The 23,635-nt window shown below is 40.5% G+C and overlaps 1 protein-coding gene across 4 annotated transcripts in view; it reads right to left on the bottom strand.

Annotated features, from left to right (window-relative positions):
* The window catches only part of KCNIP4 (potassium voltage-gated channel interacting protein 4), a 1,193,209-nt gene extending 1,170,291 nt beyond the window's left edge, over positions 1 to 22,918 (bottom strand). For all 4 annotated transcript variants that reach the window (XM_003258519.4, XM_003258520.4, XM_030801363.1 and 1 more), the window contains exon 1: positions 22,694 to 22,918. In XM_003258519.4, the coding sequence (XP_003258567.1) occupies positions 22,694 to 22,754 (61 nt within the window). In that variant the 5' untranslated portion in view covers positions 22,755 to 22,918. The remainder of the gene's footprint in view (positions 1 to 22,693) is intronic.
* Between the last annotated feature and the right edge of the window lie 717 nt (positions 22,919 to 23,635).

The raw sequence follows: 23,635 nt of genomic DNA, 5'->3' as shown, positions 1-23,635 counted from the left end.
GCAATTGCTGTGGCTAAAAGCTTTCTATGCATTATCTCAAATAACGCTAACTTTTACAATACTTCTAGGTCAGTATTGTTATTATGCAGCCTCTTTACAGGTGGAGACAATTAAGTCACAAAGTAAGTGATGAATCTGAGATTCAAATTACAACAGACTCCAAAGCTTAAGTGAGACCACAACAAGCCTACCTCCCATTACTACAAATTCAATTCTATTTCTTAGAAGAAGAGAGTTCAGTTTTCAGAGCAGACAAACTACAACTTTGCTCAAGAGTCTAGTATAAAGCTGATAAGCAAGGTGGTTTCACTATTTGAATCATTAGAAGAATCCAACAGTTTAAAGAACCCTCATAATCACCATGACCATTTGTTAAGTGGGCCTTGTGTGCCAGTCTCCAGGATAGGCACTTCACAGTGGTCAGTCCTAAATTTCTCCAAAACCATCACTTTACCAATGAGAAAATGAGACTCAGGAAGAACAAATCAAACAGTCTGTCTTCCTATAAGTCGAGCTTCAAGGCCAGGGTTGATCCCACCTCTCTTTAACTCCAAAGCTGTGCGCTTTGAACTACTACATCTTAGACTGCCTCTAAGAACCTATACTGAGAAGCCTCATAAAAACACTTATCTTTAAGAAAAGCATATCCATTATTAAGATGTATATCCTTTCTCTAAGTATGTTGTTTATATTATTGTAAAATACTAGTGAAACAGATAACCCTGTGGCCATGTATATTCATTCTCTATTGTTGCTGCAAAGAATTGCCACAAACCTGGCTGAAAGCAAACAAATTTATCTTACAGTTTGGTAGGTCAGAAGTCTGACACTGAACTAAGACTAAAGTATTTGAAGTAGTGGTGCTGGGTTCCTTTCTGGAGTCTCTAGGAAAGAACTCATTTGTCTTTTCCAGCTTTTAAGGCCACCTACATTCCTGGGCCTGTGTTCCCCTTGTATCTTCAAAGCCAAAAACTTTGAATCTCATTAAGCATTCTTCTTTAGTGACATCTCTCTCTGACTACAGTAGGAAAGGATTTTTACCTATAAGGACCCATGTGATCAGACTGGGCCCACTGACACCTGATCATCCTGGATAATTGCCCCATATCAAGGTCCTTAACTTGATTATATCTGCAGGGTCCCTTTAGCCATTTGAGGTGACATATTCACAAGTTCCAGGAATAAGGAATATGGATATCTTTGGAGGCCCTTTAGTCTGCCTATCACACCAAAGCAACAGATCTGCTAGAGGCCCACTCCACCTCATCTCCTAACACTCTCTGGGAAGAAAAGCAATACTCAGTAACTTTCAAATACCAGGGACTCAATGGAACTCTCAAGACACAGAAGAGGAGGCCTAGAAATTAGAAAGAAAGCAAAAGTGAGAGCTCCTGAAGACCTGTATCCATGTCTTGGCCTCATGAATGGCCATAACCCACCTTAGAGCTGGGGCATCCCAATAAATTTCAACATAGTGTATTTATAATGCTGTGACTAGAGAATGAGTTACAAGTAATCGGTTTACTTTTTTATTTGCATGTGTAATATTGAAGTCGCATTACATTGTTTCTAATGAATATGGGAGATGTATCAGTCTTCTATACAAATTTGGGAGAATCTGATAAAGAGTAGAAAGAACAAAGGCTTTGGAGTCAGATGGACATTAAATCCATTATCCACATGCTCTGACAATTACTGCACGAGCCTCAGTCCCTGTATCTGTGGATTGATGACAATACTCACCCACACGATGTGGATACAAGGATCTAAACCATTTATACATGTACACTCTAAAACAGGGCCTGACACCTACAAGAGCAAAATAAATGTTAAGCCCTCTCCAAGCAGTCTGCCTACATAGGTTATAAGTATAATAATCATAGCAAAAATATGATCTTCATTTTTGGATCCTTTCTCTTCTCACCCACTCAGTAACTGGAAAAGTGCCTAGTCCAGATTAGACTCTCTCTCTCTCTGTATATATATATATATACACACACCATACTGAAGTTTTCTTTTCCCTTTGGATCTAGAGAATAAACCCCTGGTTTGGATCGGTGATGAATTAAAGAGTCAGCTTGGGCTAGCAAGACCTAATACCCTGAGTTAACCTCTGGAGCCCTTGGACACTGCTAGATGACTTCACAATACTCACACACAGACTGTGAAACTTAAAAATGATCTTGTATATAAGCCATGGTGGGTTATTAACATACAAAATAGATTAAAATACATAAAACAGCCCAATTCATCACACCCAGCATATCTCTAATAAGAGCACAAGTGACAACTGGATGAATGCTTTCCAGAAACCTGAAGACAGATTTAAATCACAAAATACCCTGTAATCAAAGAGTAAGTCACCTTTTCACCTAATGCTAAAAGAACATATAAATTAGAAGAGTTTGTGGTAAACAAACTAATATTTTAGAAGCTAGTTGGTGTTTTCTAGTTCTAATCATTCGTAAAGCCCAAATGAAGAGAGCCTACAGTGTATGTCTGACTCTTGCAGAAATAGTATCTATTTGGGATAATCTCCCCCTGATTAAGCAAAGGATTATAAATCCATGACACACTTCTCAAATCCTAATCCCCCTTCTCTGAAAATGATGCTTCCTCCTATTTCGCAGAATGCAAATCTGTTGCATAGGTCCTCCCCAAACATAATTTCTTCCCTAATGTCTCCAAGAAGAGCCTCAATACCCCATATTCCTTCCCAAGATCAATCTAACTACCCACTTATACACTTAGTCAATGTATATCTACAAACTGAGGGTATAAACATAAACAACATCCCATCTCTGCCCCAGAACAACTCACCCTCTTAGAGAGACATATACAGCAATAAAGTATTACACAAATAGTATTCAGCACTTAGGAAGAGTAAACTATATCCACCAATGCAGCTAGATCTCAAAAACATAATGCCAAGTGAAAAAGTCTTAAAATACACCATTTGTGTAAGTTTAAAAACATACACATAAAACACATTAAACGCTGCTCATACATACTGACATGTCCAGATAAATGATATTAAAATTAATGGGAAAGATACACACCAAATTCATGGTAGTGGTTGTAACTGCAGAGGAGAGGCGATTGAAAAGGCAATGTTGTAGGCGATAATAAATATGTCAGCTTTATGGCTAACATTTTATTTATTTTATGGAAAAAAAAGGCTGGAAGCAAATATTTTCAATAATTGTTAACTAGCAATTTGGGGCAGGAATCCCCAGGTATTTGTTACTGTCTACATTTTTCAGTATTTTTACAAGTAGTTAAAATTGAAATAGCCAATTGCACCGTGTGTCTATATGGCATATACAAGGTACAATAGGGCTCTAAAAGAAGAATAGTTCTTTCTGTTGTGCTTTTACGCCATCATTCTCCACTACTCAAACACTGTTCTAATGAGGCCAATGCCTATAAACATGCCCAAATTTTTCCTGCTAAACAAAATGAGCCAGCCAGTAGTTACTCCCAAGAACTGCTCAGTCTATTCCTTTTCTTTCTCAGCTAAACTTCTTTAAAGAATTGTCTACACCTGCTCTCCCACATCTCCTTAATCTCCTTACTCATATCCAAGCCCACTGCAATCTGGCTTCTGCCCCACTTAAATTGCTTCAACTCCTAACTGCCAAATCCTTTCAATTTTCATTTTACTTAACCATGCAAAGCACTTAAGATAATTGGCCAAATATTGGAAAACTTCCCTTGCCTTGGCGTCCACAGTACTACTCTTGGCTGTCATTCCTTTTACCTCCCTGCATGTTCCATCTCTGATTCCTTCTCCTGTTGCAGTCACTTAATTCTAGTCTATTCCTCTAGTAGTACATTCTAAGCTCTATTCTCCTCCTAAGTGACCTCTTCTGTTCGCATGGCTGTATCTGCAATCCACTGGCTCCTAAATGTGTATTTCTAGCCCGTTCTGGGATCAAGACACACACCTTCAACCGTGAGCTGGCTATCTTACATTATTTGTAAGTATCCCAACCTCAATATGTACTAAAGCAGCCATATCCTCAAGGATTCCACTGAAGATTAAAGATAGACATGCGGAAAACTTCTCTACTCCTACTTTTCTTCCTCTTATTCTGATACAGAATGTCTTCTTGATTATACCTGCTACTGTATCTCTTAAATGCAACACCTCTTCTCTACCTTCCATACTGCTTTAATTCAGGTCTCCTGGTCTACATTGTTCGTACCATTTTTCTAACTAGTTCCCATGACTTCTATGGAACTGCCTCATAATTTCCTGCTAAACAGAAGCAATTGACTTTACCTTGCTTAACACCATTCAAGAGCCTGCAGATTTTAGTTTAAACTCCTCAGTCATAAAAGCAAGGCTCTGAAATAGTCTACTACCATCTACCTTTCCAGTCTTACTTTTGGATACATTTTTCTACACTGCCAATATTCAAGCCACATGGACCTCTCACCATTCCCTGACTATGGCTCGATTTTTCAAACAAATCTGAGCCTTTGCACAGGCTGATCCTACCTCTAAATCCCTTTCTCTCTCCTCCACTTGATAAATCTCAACACAGTTTTTTAAGATCCCATTGGGATGTCATTTCCTTCTGCAACGTTTCCTTAGCTTCTCTAAGTAGGTAGTTGTTCCTGCACCTTTGCTTCCATGAAACTTTGTAGCTGGCTCGATTTTAGGACTTACTTCATGTTGCTCTAAGAGCTACTTGTCCACGTGGCCCTCTCTCCCAATGAATTGCAAGCAGGTGCTAGTCTTTTGTGATGGTTTATTAATTCAATGAGTATTTGAGAGCCAACCATCAGCAGGCCCTGTTCTAAGCTTATGCCATATACTGAACAAAACGGACAAACTCTAAACTCATGGAGTCTCAATTGCTGAGAACAAATTATGATTAGTAAACCTCAGTCATGATTTGGAGACGTTTAAATCATCAGTAAGGCCATTACAAAATCAGAGTGTTAACTAATCTTACTGTGGTGGCTTTTGCATGTCATTATGGAACAACATCTCTAACTAGAGCCCATCTTTTACTTCTTTGCACCAGTGACAGAAATATGCACCTACTATAGGAGCTTTAAATGATTGAAGCTTAGCTTTTTTTTTTATGAAAACTATCCTTTTCTTTTTTTTTTTTAATTATACTTTAAGTTTTAGGGTACATGTGCACAATGTGCAGGTTTGTTACACATGTATACATGTGCCATGTTGGTGTGCTGCACCCATTAACTCATCATTTAACATTAGGTATATTTCCTAATGCTATCCCTCCCCCCTCCCCCAACCCCACAACAGGCCCCAGTGTGTGATGTTCCCCTTCCTGTGTCCATGTGTTCTCATTGTTCAATTTCCATCTATGAGTGAGAACATGCGGTGTTTGGTTTTTTGTCCTTGGGATAGTTTGCTGAGAATGATGGTTTCCAGCTTCATCCATGTCCCTACAAAGGACATGAACTCTTCATTTTTATGGCTGCATAGTATTCCATGGTGTATATGTGCCACATTTTCTTGATCCAGTCTATTATTGTTGGACATTTGGCCTTCCCTATTGTGAATAGTGCTGCAATAAACATACGTGTGCATGTGTCTTTATAGCAGCATGATTTATAATCCTTTGGGTATATACCCAGTAATGGGATTGCTAGGTCAAATGGTATTTCTAGTTCTAGATCCCTGAAGAATCGCCACACTGACCTCCACAATGGTTGAACTAGTTTACAGTCCCACCAACAGTGTAAAAGTGTTCCTATTTCTCCACATCCTCTCCTTTTCTTTAGATGCCTGTAGGACCCCTTCCAAGAGACAGTATACAATTACACATTGTAGTTGGGTAGACCAATATTGACTCAGTTTCTCCACAAGTCAGCAGACATCAGACCCATACTGCATGGATTCAAGAAACAGAAAAACCACAGACAAGCTCTGTGTGGTTGAGTCAGAAAATGTCCACATGTTAGTGTGGTAACCTATACCACATGCCTTTTTAAAATAGGCACTAGTACCATGAGTATCTAATGTAATCTTTGAGTATTTTGTAGACAGACAGATTTAGGCTTCTCTGTAACATACCTGTGTCATGAGTGAAATAGTGAGAAACTCAGAAAACAAAGAATTTGCCACTAACACAAAAGGACAACGCAGAGTCTGATCCATGAGGAAAAGTTCTCAGTTGGAACAGGAACAACAGCAACTGGCCTGAAGCCTTGAGGAAGGATGAATAGTTAATAAGAGATTGCAAGGTATCATTACCTATGTGATACTTGCTATTTGTGTTAGCAAACAGATAAATATATAGGGAAGTTACCTGCTCATACAATTGCACATTGCTGATAGTTCTTTGCCGCTCACTGGTTTGTTTTAGGCTTTAAAGTCTTCTATACCAGACTTTTCTCTTTATACTAGTAAAGCATAAAGAGAAATGCCTGTACAAGAGGTTACCGGTATCATTTTACTGCTGTTCTGACAGAAATCAAAACTTTCGGGCCAGTCAACTAAGCATGCCTTACTTTAAAGGTCAGATGCAAGGATGAGGTGAACCAGACCAGTGAAATCCTAAGTCTGGTGTGATCATCACTGGGTGTGTACACCTGGAATCAGCCATAAACTATTACTACTGCCATTGTGTCTACTATTATCTAAGAAAAAAAGGAGACAAGCTCTATTACTAATTAGCATACATACTTCTAAATGTATACATGTATAATCTATGAAAAATCTATAAAAATGAGGAACACGCCCTAGATTTTTTACAGATAGGGGTCCATGATCAAAACATTTTGGAGACTGCTGACCTAGACACCAGATGACTAATCGTGAGTTCTAAGTAACAGACCACAGTCAGATTTCAGAGGTAAAGCAAAGCGTAAAACAAAAGGTAAATGGGGCCGGGCGCGGTGGCTCACGCTTGTAATCCCAGCACTTTGGGAGGCCGAGGCGGGCGGATCACGAGGTCAGGAGATCGAGACCACGGTGAAACCCCGTCTCTACTAAAAATACAAAAAAAATTAGCCGGGCGTGGTGGCAGGCGCCTGTAGTCCCAGCTACTGGGAGAGGCTGAGGCAGGAGAATGGAGTGAACCCGGGAGGCGGAGCTTGCAGTGAGCCGAGATTGCGCCACTGCACTCCAGCCTGGGCGACAGAGCGAGACTCCGTCTCAAAAAAAAAAAAAAAAAAGAAAAAGAAAAGAAAAGGTAAATGAAAAAAAAAAAAACAAAAACTGAACTCCAAAATAGAGAAAATGAAAAAATTATTCCAGATATCACAAGGGTAAGTAGTACAAAGACATGATCTACAGTTTGCTGATTATAGAAATATTGTCTTCTGTTTTTTCCTGGGTGTAGGGACCAAGATCAGATAATGTGATGTGACTATTTGGTTATCTTGTTCCCCTGCTTAAAACCTGTGATCACTTCTCATTGCTCTTAGAATAAAGTCCAAGTATTTAATAAAAGTCAGACTCTTAGCCATCTGGACCTTATCTTTTGTCACTTTCTGTCTTTCCGCAGGGGTGGAATGGGGGGACGGGAAGGACCTCCTTATTTCACGTATGTTCTCTAACCTTGTTCTTCTCTATCTCTCAGAGTAATTCAAATGTCGACCCAATTTCTAATTCCTTTAATCATTATTTTCTGACCTATAAAACATATTAAGTCTTTTTCCCATATGTTCCTATAGCCTCCTGTGCTTGCTTTTCTGAAAAACTCAGCATACTCAGAATGTATTTTTCAAGGTCTTTCTTCCTTGCTAGCCATCTGTGAGGACAGGGAAGGTATCTGTAACTCCAAAGCACACAGCACAATGTTTGATTTATAAGAAGTGATAAATAAATGTGTTCATTGGAGTGAAGTTGAATGAAATGTGTCCTGACACCCAGAGAGAAAAATAGTTTGCCTCTGAGCTGCCTAAGTACTTGCTAATTTAATATGATGATGGCAGAAATATGAGACTTACCTAATAGTTAAAATAATACTTGACTGCTGTTTTATCAGTGCCTTTAAAGGCACTTCATATTCCACTGGTCAACAAATATTTGAGTGCCTCAGTGGGTCTTGAAAGTGCTATGGCATCTTTACTCTGGGTTGGCAGACACCCAACAATTAATTAAAACTGCTTTCATTAAGGCACAATATTGAAAGGATTCATGACTTATTCTGGCAGGACAGATGATAGCTGAAGTTCATTGCTTGCAGTAATGTTATATATTCTGAGCTGGTTAGTCTTAGCAAGATTCCCTTTGCCCATTGTCCTTGGAGGGGGTTGGAAATGCAGGTGCACGATCAAGCAGTGGAGGGAAGGGAGTACAAGCAACTACGCAAATGCAATGCTCCAGATAAAAATCTCTTTGCACAGGATGAGATACATCCTTCAGAAGCTTGCCTATGCACTGCACTTCCAACGACTAGGTTGCCCCAGACTCTTATCAGGCACTAGTTTGTCCACAGTGGTCATTTTCATCAATTCCTTCAACTCAAGCCCTGCAGGTTACCTTCATTGCCATCCAAACCCCTCAAGCATTTAATGGTTCTTTTTCCCAAACCCACAAAGCTAAGGTTTCCTCTTCCCATGTAATCACTTCCCACCAGGCTCCACCTTCAACACTGGAGGTCACAATTAAACATAAGATTTGAAGGGGAGAAAATATCCAAACTATATAAGACCTCTATTCTGTATATAATATAGAAACCCACAGGGAGATTTTCCAGTTCATTTGCTCTTTAACTGCATGCACCACCAAACTGGACAACAAGCACTAATTCAACTAAGCCAAGCCCAGTCCTCCCAGAACAATTCTAGCTCAGCTCAGAGTACCACGTGCCACCCTCCACTCTTCCCCTGTCCTTCCCTGTCCAGGCAGGACAGTCAAGAAATAAGAGTTCAGCGTACAGGCTGTGGAGCCACGATGCCTTGGTTAATAAATACACCCACTCTCCCAATCACTAGATGTGTGACTTTGGGCAAGTTGCTTAACCCCTTTGAGCCTCAATTTACTTATCAATAAAAAGGATATTCAAAATTGCTTGAGTGTCCCTCTTACCAGGGTATTCCTCTAACACCCCAAATATAATATTGAACTCAATGCTTTTGACCTTATGTGCATGCACATGTACAAACACACACACAATTTCCTTCTTCTGTCTTCTGTCATCTGAATAATATCCTCCCATCACCATAAGCAAAGGCCTTCATCAGTCACCCCAGCTGGAGTACAGGGCCTGCCTAGGTGCATGCCCTTGACTCCTGCTCCTTCTTGATCTCCCACCTAACTCCACCCACACATTCAATCAGTTACAAAGACCAACCACAACGCCCCAAGAACCTGCCACTAACACCCTTCTCGAACTAGACCTTCCTACTTAAAGCCTCGACAACTTTGATGACTTCTCAATGACCTTTCCACCTGGAGACTCTCCCTTCTTTAATCTTTCATTTACATCAGACAAGATGATTCTTCCTAAAGCATCACTTTTATTATGCCATTATTGTCCTCAGAAACCTTAAATGCCTACCCACTGCATAAAATCCACATTTCTTAGACTCTCCAATCTCATGTCACAGCCTCATCACTTCTCACGTCACCACCTATGCCATCCAAACTGCTGTCCCTACACATTTATTCATGCCTCCCCACTAAATGCTTCTTCTCAATCCCTCTGAACTCCACCGGCTATTCAGAGTCCAGCTCTTCCACAGAGTTTTCCCCAACAGGTCACCCCAGAGTGACCTCCTGTTCCCTTCTGCACTAGAGGACCAGATTTATCCCTTCCAGAGAGCAAATGTCACTTCCTCAGATCTCCCTCCCTCCATGACCCCCACATATTCTCAATCTTTCCTCTCTCCTGACTTCTCATCCTCATGATTAAAGAACATTTTTCTCAGGCCAAATAATTATAAAAATGACCACAACTCACATTTATAGGGCCTTATCTATTTGTGAGGCACTGTGCTAAGCACTTCATATGCATTAATTCAGTTAATCCTCAGTGCAACCTGGTGATATAGGTTCTCTTCATTGATTCACAACTCAACATAGATTTCAGTACATTTTCATAGAAAGACAGTAGAAAAGAAACAAATATACCCAAAAGAAATGAAGATTATATATATATATATATACATATATATGTGTGTGCACATATATAGCTACACACACATAGTATATATAAAACAGCATTATAAAATAACAGTATAGCATATATGATATGTCTATATTTTTTTCTTTTACGAAGTATATAAAAACTATGAAGGAAAGTAAAGCAGGGTAAAGAGATTGAGAGACGATAGGGATTGAGAGATGATATGGTTTGGCTGTGTCCCCACCCAAATCTCATCTTGAATTGTAGCTCCCATAATTCCCACACGGAACTCAGTGAGAGATAATTGAATCATGGGGCAGTCCCCCCATACTGTTCTCATGATGGTGAATAAGTCTCACAAGATCTGATGGTTTTATAAGGGGTTTCCCCTTTTGCTTGGCTCTCGTTCTCTTTGCCTGCTGCCAAGTAAGATGTGGCTTTGCTCTTCCTTGTCTTCTGCCATGATTGTGAGGTCTACCCAGCCATGTGGAATGTGAGTCAATTAAACCTCTTTCCTTTATAAATTACCCAGTCTCAGATATGTCTTTATTAGCAGCATGAGAACAGACTAATGCAAGAGACACAGGATGGGTTGTTATATTAGATGAAGTCATCAGAGAAGAACCATATCAACAGAGACCCAAATGAAGTGAGGAAGAAAAGCAACAGAATTACGGGGCAAGAATGGTCCAGGCACACATTAAGAAACTAAACTACAGAGAGGCCATGTGGCTTCTCAAGGTCACATGATAGCAGGCACAGTATGTGAATCCTAATTCTGACTCCAAAGTCTTATCCTTAGCCACCAATCCTCACCTTCCATTAATGTTCTGCAGCAGTTCATTCTATTAGCCAGCTCTGGATTTTTAAAACTCTCTTTTTCCCTGTTAGTTAATAAATATGGGCCTTCTACGTGCCAGGCACTGACCCCCATTCATTGGAGGTCACTTACCTCTACAATTTCTTCTCCAGGTATAACACGTTTCCCAGGTTTCACTTCCATCTCCCACCCTCATTCTTTACAGTTCTGACTCTAGACTCTATTCCTTATCCAGTTCATGACTTCAGTTACCATTATCTTTCTCCAACTAGTTCCCAAACTGGGGTCCCAGTTTAATTTGACAGCCAGCTTCTTGGGAGCAAGACTGTGCCTCATTCATCTCTCTATTCCTAATACTCATCACAATGCTGGATGTGTAATAAATGTGTGCTTCTCTGAAATGGATTAAATTTGAACTCTACATTTCCATCTGCCTTTGGGACAGTTTGACCTGGATGTTTTCCCAGCATCTCAAAATCAATATTTCTAAAAATGAACACATTATCTTCCCTCCAAAACCCACTCCTCCTCCTATATTCCTTCCAACCTTGCCATCTTTCTCCGCCACAACAGCCACCTCACCTTTCCATTCCCACTGCCTTTACCCTTGTTCAAACATTTGTTTTCTCTTGCCTACACTAATGGGACCTCCTCCTCATGATATCCCAACTAATGGTACTTCCTACACAGCTATGCAAAATTAATTCCCTTCATTCTGTCACTTTTTGTGAAATTTGATGGTCTTCTATCCACAAAATTGAATCTCAGTATCATGTTCCAACCCATATGGCCCAAAACCTATTGGGCATCTTCTCCACTTTGATATCCAAGAAGCCCTTAAATTTCATTGTTCTCCAAAACTGACCATTCAGGTTTTTTTCAACCGAACCTCCTCCTCTGTATTTCTCATCTTGGTAAATGTATGCCAGCCAACAGTTTCCCTGGCCAGAAACCGAGAGTTGCTCTTATCCTTTATTTGTCTGATGTGTACTCTCTGCCCTCCACTGCATGACCAATGCCTTGCTCTGTCCTTCATTATGTCTCACCTGCAGCTATGCCACAGCAGGTCTCTGCCTGCTGTTTTACTCCCTTTTTGTCCATTGGTTACATCACCAGTTATATTCCCAGTGTGCAAATGTGGTCATGCTCTGCTCTTGATTGAAATCTATCAGTAGTTTTCACACTGCATCACATCTTGACCGTGACTACTGTCCAGCTTCCCATCTCACAGTTTTCTTCTACCCCACACATTCCCACAAAACCACACAAAATTCTTACTGTTCCCTGATTGTAGTACCATGTTCTCTTGGTCCAGCCTCAGGACCACAGCTCTCCCTGCCTGAAACATTCATAATTCACCTGCCATCTCTCTCTGAAAAATTCATTCTCATCCTCCAGTCCTATCTAGTCTAAGCAGCTTTCTATGACTCTGTCCCGCTTGCACAGTGTGACTTATACCTGTTTTCAAAGCAGTCTGTGCTTAGTGTTACTACAGGGCTTTTCAAGTTCCAATTTTCCTCTCTCATGTCTATCTCTTTAGATTCAGGGCTTCTTTTCTATGGGATATTTTTCAACTCTATATTCTAGTACTTAGAGGAATACTTGGGAAGTGAATGTTCAGTATATGTTTTGTGAAAGAATCAATTGGCTCACATTTGGGGAAGCCCCTACTGATATAAAGGAGTAGTAATATTATTTAGTCTACAGAATAATGCTCTTTTTCTATATAAGGTTTGTGTTGTATTATACATGATTCTGTATTATGCACGATTCTGTATTATACACGATTGTGTTGTATATACACGATTCTAAAAAACCATTATCACTCAACAACAAACCATGTGATTATGATAGATTTACTGTGTGTTCCTTCAGCTTATTATTTCACAGAAGACAAGGACTGCAACTACTGATATCCTTCATTAAGAACATACGATGGGGTCCTAGGAAGGTATTTAGCACGTGGCTTTGAAGATGAAATAAACTAACATACGCTATGTAATTAATATACAATTTGGGTCAAGTAGAAGTCTGGGGTAGAGAAGGAAGATATGATTTAAATGTTTAATTCCTATACCCTAAACAATTAACATATCTTTTTATATCCTGAAATATTTACTAGCACAGTGTCTCTCATATAGTAGGTAATTGATAAATGCATTTTAAATGAATGATCGTTTAATAACATTCTCAAAAATATTTCTAAAACTATCACAACACAAATTGCATTAAAGCTGAAATTATAACTGTCATTGAGATCTAAAATTTTGCTGTAATAGTAGTTATGGAAGGCCACAATCTCATGCTCAGGGATCCAAGGATAAATAAAGCTATGTTTTAAATTGCAATTCTTCTAACAAGTTAGTTTTACACTTTTACAGTTTAATCTTCCCAGTGTAGTGGTGGTGGATTTTTCATTCTCACTGTTTATTCTGAGAGGTGAACAACAATTTTCAAAGTACTTTTTAATGACTAATTTTCATTTGGAGGTTACATCCGTAACTTTAACTAGAGGACTTATGGGGTGTAGCGGTGACTCCTGTACTTAAATTACATCAGAAGTGCTAGTATTTACTACCTTCCAGCGTCCCAGTTCAGATGTGTGCCCTTTCTTAAAAACTATCTTACAACATCTCCATTTAAAAAGTGAGATTTATTCTATAAACCCACAGCAAGAGAATTCCCTCACTCCATGTCCCTGGATATTGTATTTTACAGTTTCCGGCTTCCTTTTTCCATGTTTCTCAATGCCTGGTTCTGCACTCTCATTGTTTTATACTTGTCCCCAAGATTTTCCTCCCCACAACTTTTAAATTAACACAGTGCACCTGCGTTTCAGAATCTGTGCCAACTCTCTCAGATATCATGACTTCAGCAGAAAATCCTGATGAAACTGGACCATGAGCGGACAGGGAACAGATAACCACTGCAATAATACTGTGCATCACAGTAGAAAAGACTCATCTTCAAGTTAAAGGGAGTTTATGAAAATAGATGATATGGGAAAAGTGATTTAAAATTCTTGGAAAGGATGTGAGAAAAGTTGAGCAGAATGTGACTTTCACAAGTGCTTGAAATATTAGATGATGTATAATAATATCCCTACAATAAGTGATTCCCAAAATTAAGTTTAAAAATTACAGAAACATCCTATTTAATTTGAAAATTCCTACACCAATTTGAAATGCCTCTGCCTACACCAGAACATCATGTAAATTCCCAATAAGAGACCTGAGCATTTTCAATTCCTTTAGGATTATCTTTAAACAGAAGTTATAGCTCACTTGCACTCTCCATGCTTCAAAATCACATTTGTTTTATGAAAAAGGTGCATTTTCTTTACAGACTTCCAGTATCAAAGAAGTTTTTTAAAAACTTTAAAATAGCTTAGATAATGTAATGTCTTTAGGTGACTGAAAGACAAACCCATATTACAATTAGAAAAATCGGTAGAGGGCAGGAAGAAAGGGACAATAGAACAAACACAGAACTTCAAGCCCACTTCTTCTTGTAGCTTTATTCTATAGGACCCCAAAGAGGAAAAGGTCAAGTTCAATATCACTGTGTGCTTCCACTTGGACAGGAACAGCACTTATACCAACTGGAAGTAATTTTGCTTTTAAATATCCATCTCACTTCATCCTTAACTCTGTTATGAGAATGAATATTTTAAAATAAACATGTTTAGGCATTTATTTTCTCCTCAACTTGACTATCAATGCCTCGTGCATATTCAGTTACTAAATCTTGGATAAACAGTAAGCTCTCTAGAAGTAGACTCTATGTCTCAGTCATCCCAATACTAAGTAGTTTCTTTGTAAATATTTGCTGAATTGATCTCATTTCATCATTACAGGATCTTTATAAGCTACAAGTAGATATCATTACCACCATTGTACAGAGGAAAAAAGAAAGAAACAGCAACATTAAGCTCAATGGCTACTTCATATATTCTCGCCTTTCTAAATTAAATTAAAATTTCTCTAAATTAAACTTCTCTCCAAATTTAACTTGTTCTTAATGCTATATCTCACAGAGTTGTTTTATAAATGTCTGTTAGTTCTCTATTATTTTTTTTTCTCAAATTCCATGTGGACACAAGAAGACTGGAGGATCAGTTCCACTACAGTAGAATGGGTTGGAGTACAACCCTGTATCTTTACCTTTAGATGTAACCATAAGACACTTTTATTCACGGAGTGAATTACCATATGCAAAGCATGGATAAAAGGTATGGGCTAGACCATTTTTTAAAGTAGTTTCTCATGCTATCATAATGAATATTCATTAAATTATAAAAAGTTATAACCCAAAATAAAACCCCTGGCAGAATATCTATTTGGAGATGTAGGTCAGTTTAAGAGCTACATATGCTATATATACCCAATATTATTATGAAACTCATGAAGACATTTGGAAGTCATGTCTTTTCTTGTAAAAAAACAAAATAATAAGATCTTCAGACATCTTATCATATGTAACAATGTACAAACAGCACAACAAAAAAAGACATAGATTGTGGGGGAATCGTCATTAGACTGCAGTAGATACTGCTATCAGTCCAATCTGACTTTGATTCTGATCTGGGCTAGGATAATGTCAGTTCTTAAATAAACTGCTTCACTCAAAAGCTCCTTCAAAATGTTAAGAAGTGTTGACATCTGGAGATGGAAGTCTATTTTTCCCCCAAACCTTTTTAAAGTAAAGACCTATTAAAAAAAAAAAACAGATCTAATTCCCTAAAGACTTTTCATGAGCAGATGCTGCCTGAATACAAAAGGGGACATTTCCCTAAGCTAATACAAATTTCAGGTAATCAAAAAGTTATAAATTGTTGCTGTAAAATGTTTTGAGGACTTATTTTTACCTAAATAAATAATTGGGGTGGGACAGGTAGAGGGAGAGAAGTTTCCAAAAGGTCATCCAAATAACATATCCAAAGGGTATTTAAACTGACAACCTATTTCTAATGAGAGAGCCATTCAACCACACTGGCTGTGTTCGTTCAGGAAGAAAAATCAGTCTTAACATGAGCATGAAGGCCAAATGCTCAATATGGAAAATTCTATATTTATATTCATGTTCAAATTATTCCTTATATTGTCAGAGTGTGTGAAGAGCTTTCATGTTTAAATACCGATAGTCACCCCTTTTTCAGGTTTTCTAATGCTATGTGCATGTGTGTGCATATAGCACAGCCTATGGTGAAAAGACTGGGCAAGAAGAGGAGATACAGCCACAGCAATGACAGCAAAGGAGCTGAACTTCTGCCTGTCTCAGCCTTGACACACTTTTCACTTCCCACTTACTTCCCTCTCAATACAGCCTGATTTTTCACTGTGAAATCTGATATAAAAGGAAATGTACCTAAGGAAATGGGTGTATATACACTGAATGACATCTCCACACCTTTTTAAATTTTCCCATTCCTTTCCACATCCACTGCTGTAATGCAAGGATCTATCATCTGATGAGAATAATGGTGGTGGATGTGGTGGTGTAGGCATTCACTCACTGAGGGGAAATTTACAAAGGACCATTTGTGGGGTTAGGGGCCAGAATATGTGAGGCCCCTCAGACTACCGATGTTGGAGGTGATCATTGATCTGGAAGGGAGTAAGAACGAGGCAATGTCATAGCAACAACACCCAAAGACGACACTGATGACTGCCCTAAATACACAAAACCACTAGGCATCTATTAAGCTCTTTTTCAGAAACAGTGTGCACTCTGATAGTCATGGTGCTATAGATGCAAGAACATGCACAGTTCAAAGGAGCATTATCCTGATGCCATGTACTGTGCTCATAAACACAGTTCACTGAATGTAATGACATGGAGCCAAAAGTCACTTCCAGCCAATGGCTTAACATGCAATCAAATGTGAATTGTAACTTTGGTCTTTGGTGGGTCTACCATGGGACAATGTGATTTAATTCAATCAATATGTTTAAATATCTACTAGTTTTTTGTTTTGTTTTGTTATGTTTTGTTTTTGAGACAGAGTCTCACTCTGTCGCCCAGGCAGGAGTGCAATGGTGTGATCTAGGCTCACTGCAACCTCTGCCTCCTGGGTTCAAGCGATTCTCCCTGCCTCAGCCTCCCAAGTAGCTGGGATTACAAGTGTCCGCCACCACGCCCAGCTAATTTTTGTATTTTTAGTAGAGAATGGGTTTCATCATGTTGGCCAGGCTGGTCTCAAACTCCTGACCTCAGGCAATCTGCCAGCCTCAGCCTCCCAAAGTGCTGAGATTACAAGTGTGGGCCACCATTCCTGGTCTAAATGTCTACTAGTTTGTGAAGCATTGTGCAAGTGCTTACTAGGGGTACAAAAATTAGTAATTCTTGCATGGTACTACTTGCCATCAAAAAGTCAACAGAATATCTGCAAATGAGACAAACTATGACCAGTTAATTCTGCCTTGTCATTCAGATCTATATCAACAATAAAAGAAAAACTTATGAAAATTCAAAGAATAATTATTTGGGGAGGAGTCAGGGAGAAATCAGTAAGGCTGCAAGAGGAGGACACAACATTTCAGATGTGTCTTGATGGATATACAGATTTTCATCGGGCAATGTGAGGGCAGGAAGTTAATTCTAAGCAGTGGGTAAAACAGGAGATATAGCTGGTTATGGTCCCAGCTACTCAGGAGGCTGAGGCAGAAGGATTGCTTGAGGCCAGGAGTTCGAGGCTGCAGTGACCCATAATGGCACCACTGCACTCCAGCCTGCGCAACAGAGTGAGACTCTGATTCAAAAGAAAAGAAAGAAAGAAAAAAAGAGATATGTTTGGAGACCAGGGAACAGTTCAGTTTAGCCAGATCAAGGTGTAGACCTAGCTGCGTCATGAAAGAAAATGTTAGGATGGAAAGCTATCACTGCATTGTAGGAACCTTGAAAATCAAGCTAAGGAATTTGTATTTTTGATTCTATAAGTAATGGAGGGGGGCATTAAAAGATTTTGTGCAGGAGAATTCTATGACTCAAGTTAGGTTTCAGTAAATTTAGTTGGTTTTGAGTGGGGAGAAGCAGTTAGTGCAAATAGGATGTAACCATCATGGCCTAGAAAGGATGCTGAGAACGTAGTCTTGGTGGTAGAAATGGAAATTGAAGGAAGAGACAGATATAAAATACAGAAAGAACCAATAAGTCTTGGTGACTTATTCATCATGATGAGAATACCATAGAGAAGAAGACTCTTTTGCTTTTTTTTTTTTTAACAACATGCCTCAAAAAATGTTGCCACAATAATTGTTTTTAGAAGATAGAGCATGTCTTTTTAGACATACTGACTTTAAGGTGCTGGTAAAACTTTCTTATGAGTCTGACCAGCAGAAGAGGAATGGAGCAGACTATACACTCAAGAGATAACTCCCCATCAAAATAAGAATCAAAGCCACACTTTGATTAGGAAGAGAGTATAGAGGGAGAAGATAATTAAAAGACAACCATGTGAAAGGCTGCACAAAATGGGCAAAAAGAGGAAGTAAGTATCATAAAAGGAGATCTGGCTGGGCGCGGTAGCTAACGCCTGTAATCCTAGCACTTTGGGAGGCCGAGACGGGCAGATCGCTTGAGGTCAGGAGTTCAAAACCAGCCTGGCCAACATGGTGAAACTCCATCTCTACTAAAAATACAAAAAAAAAAAAAGAAAGAAAGAAAAAAAAATTAGTCGGGCATGGTGTCGGGCGCACCTGTGATCCTGGCTACTTGGGAGGCTGAGGCAGGAGAATTGCTTGAACCCAAGAGGCAGAGATTGCAGCGAGCCAAGGTCACACCACTGCACTCCAGCCTGGGCAACAGAATGAGACTCTGTCTCAAAAAAAAAAGAGAGATCTGAGAGAAATCAGAGAAAGGAGAATAATTCAGTGCAAGTGGGAAAGGCTTCATTCATTCAATATCTGTTGTTGAGCAAATATCACAAATCAGACTTCATGCTCAATACTGGGGATAAAGTGGTGGACAGGACAGAATGCTTCTGCTCTCACAGAGCTCACAGTCTTCCAAGACATGTTGGTAAACAGCATGAAACATCCCAGTGAGTTCAGGAGGACATGAATTGAGAAAAGTCCCTCAGGACCTTTAACCAAATGAATACTTTTGGAAAGCAAATGGGTGCTTCAATGCCCAAGGGTGAACTAATTTATAATAATGGGTACAGTTATATAATTTTAAAAGATTTTTCAGACTTGCAAAGGATCCTTGAACAAATAAAATACTCATCTCCCCACAACCCCCTCCCCGCCTCACACGTTAATCTACTTGAAATAGTCGTTAAGAAGAGAGGCTATTAAGTAAAAAAGCACATTCTGGTATGTATTATTGAAAAGCAATATTATTCACGTGTTCTGGAAAAAGTGAGAACACGAAAAATAAATAAAAGGACAAAAAATAGTAAGAAGGGCTTAATAATTTAAGCCCAGAAATATATCTTCAAAACAATCAACCACTATCTGGCCTACAATTCTCCAGAAATCTTGCATACATATTTTATATTGCATGACTCATTAATTTCCAAACCATCCACAGCTTTATTTTATGAGAGGGCATAAGCTTCAGCCCTGGTGAGACAGGGTGGCTGAATTTCAACACTTCGTCCTATCATTTGTTTAGTACACCCCTTACATTTATATGACATAAATAATGATTGTATGATGAAAAGATTTTCATGGATTCAGAATAAACAGATTTTTCAATATTACCCTTGTGGAATTACTAATTTGAGTTTGCCTTATTTTTAAAAAACATGAAACGTAAGCCAAATCCACGATACATCCATCAAATGGCAATTCAAAATTGAAGAGATTTTTTTACTCTCTTGAGTAAACACACATTTTCCTCATTTTTAGTTGTAGATTACATCACATAACATCTGCCATCCCTAAGTTAGATGGCACAAATTAAGGACACCAATGAATAATTTTGTAGGTTTTTTTTTTCCTCTGACCTTATTTCTGATTCTCTTTCAAACATAGTTGAATTATCATCTCCCTCTGTCTCTCCACTGTTAGCAGGATTACATCTGATTTTATAGCAGGAGTGCAGAATAATGGGATTAGACAATGAAATGAAAAATGTATTTTGGTCAGGCTTTGGGTTTAACATGGAAGCTGGCAGGGCAAAAGTGAGCACTCTAATTTGTAAGAAACCTTCTCTACTTGTATGTACTTATGCACAACTCGCCCATTTTCAGTCCTCTCTGGCATTAACAACGTCAATTACAGTGATTTACAGGTGGTGTTCATCAGTTAGCATATTAGATGAGTTTACTTGTTGAGAAGAGAGTACAGAATGAACTTTTTAAACTAAATTATTATAAAGTTGCAGAATTGCAACTCGACTCTGTTCTGTCATTTCCATCATTTCCTCTCTACTTTCCATTCATGTAGTTTCATTCTTTGCCTTTCAGCAAACCATTTTTCACAGTGTTCTATCTCTAAGTCAGGTCATAAAATACACACACATACACACACACACACAGACTCACACTTCTCTAATTCTTGATTTCTCTATCATCCACCTACATTTCTCTCAGTTAGATCTTCCAGTTAAATTTTGCTTAGATTCCAGCTAAATCATCTTATAAACCTCCATCCCAGAGATACATATTCAAGGAAAAACTGTATCATAGTACAAGATAGTTTGGAAGTTATATAAATAGCCTACTTATTGGAAAGAGAACAAGAGATCGGGACTATCATTTTAAAACAAAAATGGAAGACAGAGTTTAAGCCTTTAAAAATCATCCTTTCTCATCCCAGGATTAGTAAAGACCACCCTATATCTGATCACAAGTAAGAAAAGTACTTATGCATATGTTTGGTGAAAATAATATTACATATTTGGGGATCATTCTCTAATATTAGCTTTGAAGCAATATCAACAAGAATAAAAAAGGTAATCCAAACTATTTTTTCTTTATTCTTCCCATCCTATGACAACCAACTAAAAATTTGTGAATACAATTCAAGAAACAGGTGTCAAATCAATTCTCAGCCAGAAAACCCATCACTTTGGTCTCACCTTAGCCAAGGTATAAATCAGCATATTGCTGTTCTCTAAATAAAAAGTGAACACATGCTGATTCTGGAGAAGCACTAAACGGTTTGCTTTTTTAAATGTATAGTACTCCCCAGGTGTGACTTCATCTTCATTTCTCATTTATAGTGATTATGGCCACCCATGGCCCTGTGCATAGACTAGACATGCTGATTCAATCCCCACCCAGTTGATGGAAGAACAGGCACAGTCAAAGAGCTGTGGTCACTGAGGAGCCAAGCAATGCAAGCCATCCAGATCCTGAGACGACATTCCTGCCATCTGCTCCAGTCTTGAGTTCCCTGGGCTGCCGTGTGTGTGAATGAGTCTCTAATAGGACAGCGCTAGCCCTCTACCCTGTTTATTCTAAAGAACTGCAAAGACAGAGACCCTACGAACTCAACTCAACACCCAACAACTACTCAGCCCTCTACATTAAACACGCCACTCAGGAAATATTTGATCTCTTAAAGATTGTAAGTATTTCTCACAAGAGATATTCTACATATGCTTGGCTCGTAATGAGTGGGCATAAGTGAAAACAGAACTAAACACAGTTACAAGTCAAATGTGGGGCTTTACAGGTGATGTTCATATTACTTTTTCCAGTACAAAAGGATTAAGACTGTTCTGTTTAAAATTTCATATTCAAGTGAGACTAGTGTCCTCCCGGTTACAATGACCTTAACTATTGGAGTGAAGAAGAGAAAGGGAGGGTGTCCATTTCCATTTCTCATGGCCATAAATTCGAATGATTGACTCAAGTTGTTGAGGTGACTCCATTTCCCTGAGTACTAAGCAATGCAGCAAGTGGAAACACCTCTTCCCTTGCAAGTTTACAGCCCTCGAGTCCAAGTTTTTCACCCTCTAAACGCAAACCATGCTATAGCCATATGTGCCCCATTAGCTTATGTAATCCGGGAGAGGTCCAGCCCTTTATCACTCTCATGTGCCCCAAAATCACTTCCATTCTATTTCTGGCTCCTGTAAAATACTCTGTACACATCAAAACCACCTAATAACAAATCGATGCAACCCAAGACGCTTTGTGGGAGGGCATCGTCCCCTATTTCTCTATGGATCCCACCAAACAGCAAAACATTTCTCCCTGCTTTCGCAGAACGCACGTTTCTCTGAAAGCCAAGCTCCCAACACAGTGCCCGATACCTTTCCAAGTCTGTACTGTATATAAATTATTTGCAAGTGTCACTGAGGACCATTTTCTCTGAACACACTAAACTGAAGCTAGCCATAAAACAAGCCATACGCTCCTGCTTCAGAATCTGACGTGGGCAAGATGCCGCCAGTACATTACCAGGGGACAAAAATACAGTTGTAATGAAGAAACGTGTGGGGGCACGAAGGAAAAGTGGAAGGAGAGTATCAATACTATTTCAGCTCATTAACCCCCAGGTGTTAGGGGAAGGAAGCGTGCGGTCTGGAGTCATCTGGTGGATGCATAAACAACCTCGGAAATTTTCAGAGAAGGCAAAAGTACGCACAGGATCGCAGGGGACCCTGCCACCGGCGAGTTTCAAACACACTTCAAACATCTTTTCTTCCCCGACCTGGATCTTGCATGCACCCCCCTCTCCTTTGCACCCCAGTCCTGCCGCTCCCACCTCCCCTTCCCAGTCACGCTAGGTGACTGTGTCTCATGCAGCGAAGGCAACAAGCGTTCCCAGCCGAGGAAGGGAAGGGGCAGCCGTCTTGGCTCGCTAGGGAAGGAGGGCGGAAGCGGGCGCCCGCTCGCAAGCTTATTGCATCCTACCGCCTGTGGAGCTGGCCTCCTCCAACTGAGCCGAAATGCTTTCCACCCTCCTCACATTCATGTCTGGGGACGCAGGGTGCAGGAGCGAGACTCGAGAGCCCACCGGCCAGGGGCGTCTGTCGACAGGTCTGCACGGGAGCGCACCGCCGCTTAGCCCGGGGGCGTCCGTGGCGCTGGGAGCAAGAGCTTCGGCGGCGGCAGCTGGCAGGGCGCGCGGAGCCGGCTGCAAGTGCGGGCGGAGGCCGGCGGGGGGCGCCGAGGGCGCTGCGCGGCCCTTGGCGGCGGGGGCGCGCGGGGCTGCGCGGGAGGCCGAGGCGCAGGCAGCTCGGCGCCGGCGGCTGGAAGCGGGCGGGCTGCACGGGCGGCTCGAGTGCGGGGACCCTAGCCCCTCGCCCGCGTGGGCGCCGCCCCTGCCACCTGCTGCCAAGTCACCGGACTGGGGGTGCAGGGGGTGGTGGTGCGGGGAAAGGAAAGCGCAGCGGGTGGCGCGGTGCCTCTGGCGACAGAGCAGATGGACCCGAAAGAGACCCGAGGTGACTTCGGGCTGGGCAGGGCACCCCCGGGAGTTGCCAGCGGCTCTCAGCGAGCGCCCCTAGGACCCCTTGTCACTGCGAGCAGCGCCTGCTCTGGGGAGGGGCTCGAAGGCGCCGCGCCTTCTCAACGCGCCGCTGCGTCCCCCAGGGGCTCCAACTCGGACAGCTAGACTGGAAACACTGCTGCACAAAGTTAGGTTGAGTTCGAAGGACACCAGAGAGGAAGCGCAAGGAGATGCCCTTCTCCGGAGCCGGGCAGAGCGCCAGAACTCCTAGGCAGGAAACTTTCCCCATTGAAGCTAGAACCGGTCATGCTACTCTGCTAAGTGTGGGGAAACACTGGCTCTAGACTCCAGGTGAGCATCGCAGGGCCGAGGTGCAGAGTACCACCTTGGAGAGAGGGGGTGGC

This window comes from Nomascus leucogenys, chromosome 20, assembly GCF_006542625.1.
Source record: "Nomascus leucogenys isolate Asia chromosome 20, Asia_NLE_v1, whole genome shotgun sequence".
NCBI lineage: Eukaryota > Metazoa > Chordata > Mammalia > Primates > Hylobatidae > Nomascus > Nomascus leucogenys.
The sequence above is the reverse complement of the archived record's forward strand: the minus strand, read 5'-3'. Positions and strand labels throughout refer to the sequence as shown.